General features: G+C 34.4%; 1 protein-coding gene across 1 annotated transcript; it reads left to right on the plus strand.

Moving 5' to 3' along the window:
* The first annotated feature begins 4,272 nt into the window (after positions 1 to 4,272).
* Positions 4,273 to 6,642, plus strand: LOC139848352 (WAT1-related protein At5g40240-like). Its single transcript, XM_071838078.1, has 7 exons — positions 4,273 to 4,733; positions 4,828 to 4,893; positions 4,961 to 5,077; positions 5,179 to 5,413; positions 5,529 to 5,687; positions 5,770 to 5,921; positions 6,032 to 6,642. The coding sequence occupies exons 1-7, from the start codon at positions 4,528 to 4,530 to the stop codon at positions 6,204 to 6,206; spliced, it is 1,110 nt and encodes a 369-aa protein (XP_071694179.1). The 5' UTR covers positions 4,273 to 4,527; the 3' UTR covers positions 6,207 to 6,642.
* Positions 6,643 to 7,222: the final 580 nt, after the last annotated feature.

Raw genomic sequence — 7,222 nt, forward strand, 5'->3', positions numbered from 1 at the left:
TATAGTGCTACCGGCTCGTGGTTCACACTCGATGCTACCGGCTCGTGGTTCACATCCTATCTCACACATGTTATGGCACTACCGGCACGTGGTTCATACCATAACATTCACAAATAAACATGCCATATACATGAACGCATAATTATTCCACTCACCTTGTCACAAGGATGATGATTTAGCGCTCCGAGCTTCAACGCAATGTACCTAAATCATTAAGTGCACATTCAATTTCACAACTAGTGGGATTAACCACAATACTCCCACTTGAGCATTTAATGACCCAAGTTGCATTAAATGACTCAACTACTCACAACCACCTATAAATGGCCAAGACTCGACTTTAATCATTAAGACTAGTGAATTAAAGTCTATTAACTTAAATTAACACAAAACTTAGGGTAATCCATACCCATTTCATCTAATTAAGTCAACTAGTACATTTTGACCCATTTTATATCACTTAAACTCACAATCAAGTCAAACTTACCAATTAACACTTCTTTCATAATTCTTAAAGTGCATTAGTGACTAACAACACCAATTGACACTTACAACCTCAAATCACAAGGCCAAAACCCTAGATTGTGGCTATTAGGGTTTCATTACAACAACATAACCCAAACTCACCCATTTTACCACCAAATGGGTCTTACAAATCTCTAGTAACCAAAACCCTAGCCATTAACCAATTAAAACTCAAAACTTAGAGTTAGAACTTACCGAGACTATCAACGCGTAGCTAGAGACACAAAGAACAACTTTAATTCTTGCTCCAAAGATCAACCCTCAATCCTTCACTCTCAAATCTCACTTTTAATCCAAATGGGTTTTAAGTTTTGGGAGAGAAAATGGAGAGAAAAGAGAAAAAGAAATGAATTAAATGGATATGTGGTGGAGAGTTAATGCTCCCATCAGATCCACATGTCAATTTACCATTTTGCCCCTTAAAATCCCTTAAATTGAGCTAAGTCCGACACCAGTTCAGCAGAACTGTCGCGGCGCGGCCTTAGTCGTCGCGGCGCGACACATAAAGGGAAAATATGCCCTTCTTAACCCAATCTCTGATCCAGGTTTGCTTTGTTTGTCGCGGCACGGTCCCGCCCGTCGCGGCGCGACATTTGCCTGAGCCTGGTCACTTCGACCATTTAACACAAAACGATGGTTCAAACAACTAGCACACCTCATTCACACTTCCTATGCACGCCTAAGCTTCAACCTTAAGTCTCGCACGACTCAACTCCATCGCGACACATTATATATACTCATACGCACGTATTCACGTATATATATATATATATATATAATTATACATTTACTCATAAACTAACACTTTGGCTCATTTAATCACATAAACGAACATGTATAATCGTGCTAATAATTTAGTTTGTACCTTTAAATATGTACGGGAAAAACGGGATGTTACAGTCTTTATGTAGGTTTTTACCCCATATTTATAGACGATAAATCATGTTTAGGTGACTTGTAGGCAAACTCAACGTTACAAGTCCTAACTGAAAATTCCTACATCATCAAATGACGTAGGATTTATCATTTAGGACTTGTACGTTCTCTTAATTCACAAGTCACCTAAATCCTAATTCTCATCTATAAATATGTGGTAAAAACCTAAATCTAGGGGCGAACCTAGCTCTTTACCTGTGGGGTCCCTTGACACCACTAGTTACGAAAATATTTTTACAAACGATTATTAAAAATTTTACATGACACCACTAAATACAATTGTAGGACCCCACATTATTTTCAAGTTTATAATTTTTTCGTATGAGCCACTAAAAAAATATATTTAGAAATTAGTACAATTATAATTTTATAGTATGAGCCATTAATAAATATAAATATATAAAGAAAAGTGAACCGTTTTTATTCTCCTTACTTTTATTAAAATCTCAACTCCCAATCCCATTCTATAATTAACCATCTCCATTTAGCTAAGTGGTCACCGCCCTATCTTGAGTGTTTGAGATGTCTCGAGTTCGAGCTTCGAGTAGGAATTTCATAAATAATGCAATTTACTTTGCAATTGATTATGGAGTCCCCAGGGGTTTTTTTTTGCAAATGATGGGATATGCCCATATATAGCAAAGTTCCTTCGGGGGTTTTGTTTGGGTGCAATATCCTGATTCTTTGCTAACAGGTGTATGAAGTAAACATGATCTGAGACTTTCTGAATATGATAGGGTGGGTGGCTAATGGCCCCCGTCAGTGACGTTAATACCGCCGGTTAAAAATTACCCAATATATAACGTATTCTTTTGAAATGTGTTGTATGGATAGTTATTAGTTACTTTTTTTTCATTTACTTACAGACTTGACAAAATTATTGATTTATATAACATAGTTATTATTTATACTTTGATTGTGGCACTTAAGATGTAATGACCCGATTCGCTTCGACCCTACCCGTCACGTTCAATTTTATATTTATATAAGTTATCGAAAAAAATTAGGACCCCATTGAGTTACGATCCTAGATTCGTCACTGCCTAAATCAAGACTCACTTCCTCCACCGCATACGACCTCCATTCTTGTGCCTAATCTCTGCTTCTTACGATCGCTATACGATCGGATCATTTCAACCACACCCCAACTACAATCGAGCGAGGGTTTTCACCTACGAATCCTCGTAGGTTTTTTTTTTATTATCGTCGATCGATCCCGTTGATTGGTTGACGGGTTAATCGTTAACCACCTCTCAGGATCATCATCTTGGTTAGGGTTTTTCTCGGTTTACGGACCGGAGGTTAATATCGTTGATGTTTAAAAAGAAAATTTTTGGCGATCAAGGGTGTATTTTCTACATGAAAATATTTATACTAGTGAAATGACCCGTGAAGTCACGGGTTTGTTTAAACGTAACAGTTTAATAATATGTTTTAGGTATTAATTGAACGGAAATGCTAAAGTCATTTAGTTTAATGACCCGTGGAACTACAAAATCCGACTAAAAAACTCGTCAACTGAACATTTCGTCAAACGCCTAAAATGCATAGTAAACAATCCACATTCAATCATAAGAGATAATAATATTGGTTGTCATTTTATTTTAAAACTGTAAATTAAAATATAAATTTAGAATTGGTTTCGTTCTGCGTAGCTTTTATACTCTCGTACTCAATTCAAAATAATTGATTAAAATAATTCAAAATTATTTAATTTCAATAATTAAAATATCTATTAATAAGATTTAATAATAATAATAATTAATTAATAAGATCTAATTTTAATTCAAAATCATTTAGATTAATGATATCACCCATTATGCTTAAATTTTTTTCTTTTATTTTTTGATTTTTTTAACAAAAAATTAGCCTAATAATGAAATCATCATTATAGGATTTTAATAGAAACTACATATGTTTATCATATACAAATGGCATTTTTTTTTACTTTAATAGTTAACGATATGTGATTTTAGAAATTAAAGAAAGATGATAGGTATAATTAAAGTTTATAAAACCGATAAATAAATAAAGTTCTATCTGAAGGCCGGTAATTACGGTCGCATGTACATCACCCATACTTGACACTAAAACTTTGTATAATTTGTCGTTGAAGTTTACTGTATTATAAATCGCTTCTCCATATATGCTTTTAGGCGTTGATATGCGAAATTTTCCTATAAAACGGAACGAATGTATGAACAATTCAACGGTTTGGGTCTAAAGGTCTGATGACCTAGAAATATTGACTTTTTACATCATCATGAGCACACTGATGAAAGTCCTAAACTAAGTTTTTTGACATTTATTGGTTCTCACCTCTTGGTCTAACCTTTGAATATACCGATTTTAGCAGTCATTCAATTCACTGATTTTCAGCAACAGGTAGACATGATTATTTGTTACTTTAGTAAGTCTTAATTCTAGTTGCAGTCATTACTCGCATTAGGTGAGTGTATGATCAGGGGCGAATTTAGGGGGGGGGGGCGGCCGGCCCCAGTCGATTTCGAAATTTTAGTGTAAAAATTTGGATTTTTTTCATTTTGCCCCAAACCCAAAAGCCATTTGCCCCAAAACCTATATATTTTGCCTCAAAATCTTCAAATTTTGCCCACAATTCTCTAAATTTTGCCCTAAAACCTTCAAATTTTGCCCACAAACCTTCAAATTTTATCCAAAAACCTCAAAATTTAGCCTAAAAACCTCCAATTTTTGTCCCAAAAACTCCGTATTTTGCCCAAAAAAGTTGCTACGGTTTTAAAAAAAAATTTCGCCCCGATGAAGAGAAATCCTGCTTCTGCCACTGTGTATGATTGATATTATTGTTAAGCAAATAAAATAATAAATTTCTTTTTCTTTTCTATATTATTGTGGAAGAATAAGTCATCCTGCTGAAATTAAATACTGTTAATAATTTGGCATTACAAGGAAGTCCTGATTATTTTATCAATAAATTATGTTTATTTTCTGGAAGATAAGATTATTGTGTATTACAATTCTACCAACCCTTTCTGATTCATATGGTGGAGTCTGTATTCTGATTTATGTGAAATCTGAGTAAAAAATATGACAACAAGAAATGACACATGGTCATGGAAGGATGACGTGGCACCCTTTGTTGTTATGTTGATGATAACATGTTTGGATATGAGCTTGTTGACAATAGTCAAAGCAGCCATGAATGATGGTTTGAGCAGTATCGTTTATATCGTTTACCATGACGCTCTTGGAACATTGATTCTTCTTCCGTTTTTCATCATCCATATCTTCAGGTTCGCAAATAAATTTCGTACATTTTTTTTCCTTCCATTTTTTATGACTTGGTGAAAGTGACCGAATCAATCATAATGCTCTGCGTTTTTACAGAAACGTTGGGCGTCCTCCACTTACGTTACGCCTTCTTTTCAGATTCTTCATCCTTGGCCTTTTCGGGTAAATATTGCAACACAAATTGCAGATTTTTAAATATTATAAATGTTACAAACATGTTCGTTTGCAGGGCTTGTCTTTTTCAGGTTGCTGCATTTGCAGGTGTTTACTACAGCTCCCCAACCATGGCAAGTGCCATCTTTAACTTGACCCCTGCCAACACATTCTTGATTGCAGTCCTTTTCAGGTACACCTGCAAAATCTACCGATTGGATTTTTTCTTTTTCTTAATTTATGACTTTATATAATAAATACACTGTGGCAGTCACCATTTTATATGTGTTTTAGGATGGAGAAAATAGATATAAAAAGTGTAAGTAGTGGAGCAAAAATACTGGGTACAATAGTAACGATAACAGGAGCAATGGTGTTCACATTGTATCAAGGTCCAGAAATTTTTCACATGATTTCGTCTCTCGATTCACACAATCAGCTTTATTTGTCACAACCGTCGAATTGGGTATTCGGAGGCCTGATTCTTGTTATCTCAGTAATCCTTAATTCCATTTGGAATGTTTTACAAGTAAGATTATAAGAGCCCTCTGTAGTTATGTCATTGACTATTTTGTGGCTATATTTTTATTTTAATTTAGTTAAAATGTTGTCGATTTGTTTATTGTTATCTTTATTAAATTCAGTCAGCGACAGCTATAGATTACCCGGATCAACAAACAATTGTCTTTTTCTATTCACTCTTTGGGGTGGTACAGTGTATCGTTCTGTCTCCTTTTCTAGAACCGAATCCTAGTGCTTGGGTGGTGCGACCCGGAATTTGGACGGTTGCGATTGTTTACGGGGTAAATTTAATAACTGTAAACTACTTTTTGTAGATGGAAATAAAAATTTACGTGGTTGTAAATTTATGTGTTGTATTTGAAGGCGTTACATTCAACCATACTTCGTACGATTGGTCTAACTTGGTGCTTGGAGAAGAAAGGACCAGTTTTTGTGACCATGTTCATGCCATTTGGTATTGTTATCTCTGTCCTCATGGGTGTCTCTTTTCTCGGTGATTCACTTTATTTAGGAAGGTAACAATTACTATTTTAAATGAAAAAAATCAGAATTTTAATCCCATCTGAGCTTGGTGATTCATGTTTTTGTTATGAATCTTGAATTTTTAATTTGTACTTGTGTGCAGCACCATTGGAGCCATAATAGTTAGTGTTGAATTTTACACTGTGATGTGGGGACAGGCTGAAGAAAAGAACAAGTTACTGATTGTGATTGAAGAGGATTTTAACTTTGCTGATGAACCTGAATCGTCTAATGATAACACTCCTCTGCTTTCATCTATTAATGAATCAGCATGTTAATCGTCTGTTAACATGAGCATGATTTTCATTTATAATAATTGACTGCATAAAAGTTGTCAATTATGTAACTTATTGTCATCCTGAACAGTCTCATTATTACACTCCCACATTATCTAAAACATATATTCGTTTTAAAACATTGAAATGAAGACTAGACTGTTTATTAGTAATTGAAGAATGGACTTTGGGGTTGAGTGGAGTATATGTTGACTACAGTCATGGATGAATGGTGTGGTGCCCTTTGTTGATGATTAGCATGTTTGGATATAAGATTGTTGTCTATAGTCAAAGCAGCTATGTATGATGGTATGGGCATATATATAGTCTATATTGTTTTATCATGATGCTCTCTGAACATTGATTCTTCTTCCATTGTTCATATTTCATATCTTCAGGCTTGCAAACAAATTCCAAGTTTCTTCCTTTTCTATGCCATGAGGAACAAAAGCGGTTTAAAAAATAGTCTTTTCTCGTACAGCACGGAATGCGATAGCATGCACCACATTCATTGTTAAGTAGATGCGCTGCATTTGTGACAATACGCCGCATTTATAGTAAAAAAAAAAAAAATATGTTTCAGTTATGGTGTTGGTGGCACCAAAAACAAAGTCCATTTGTTACTTTTTGTGTTTAAAATCACATTTGTTTTTTCGCTATTACAATATTTAATTTTTATTATTTAATGAAGCAGGTTTTACCCTCACCCATTTAATTGTTTTATGCGATTTACATATAAATGAGTTTGAACTCGGGTGTGAGGTTTTTGATCTCACCCGTTACCTCTTGTTGACAAATATTTCTGACCCTATAGTAGGCTTGCGTTCTTCTTTTTTCTTTCGAACATATAGGCATATAGCCAATATAACTTCAAATGGTGTCTTAGTAGTTGGATGATCGGGAATTTTCAAAAGAGATCCAATTTCAATCCTCACTATTTACACTTTGAGATCTTGCTTGAATAAAAAAACATATAGCCCATATGGTTGAATAAAAAAGACAATTTTTTGTTTATTCTT

Source organism: Rutidosis leptorrhynchoides, chromosome 5, assembly GCF_046630445.1.
Source record: "Rutidosis leptorrhynchoides isolate AG116_Rl617_1_P2 chromosome 5, CSIRO_AGI_Rlap_v1, whole genome shotgun sequence".
Taxonomy (NCBI): Eukaryota; Viridiplantae; Streptophyta; class Magnoliopsida; order Asterales; family Asteraceae; genus Rutidosis; species Rutidosis leptorrhynchoides.

Bases quoted from the DNA above. Each gene is read 5' to 3' on its own strand.
- LOC139848352 (XM_071838078.1), top strand. From the start codon at position 4,528: ATGACAACAAGAAATGACACATGGTCATGGAAGGATGACGTGGCACCC. The intron at 4,894-4,960 runs GTAAATATTGCA...GTTCGTTTGCAG, and splicing joins TTCATCCTTGGCCTTTTCGG to GGCTTGTCTTTTTCAGGTTG. The intron at 5,414-5,528 runs GTAAGATTATAA...TATTAAATTCAG, and splicing joins CCATTTGGAATGTTTTACAA to TCAGCGACAGCTATAGATTA.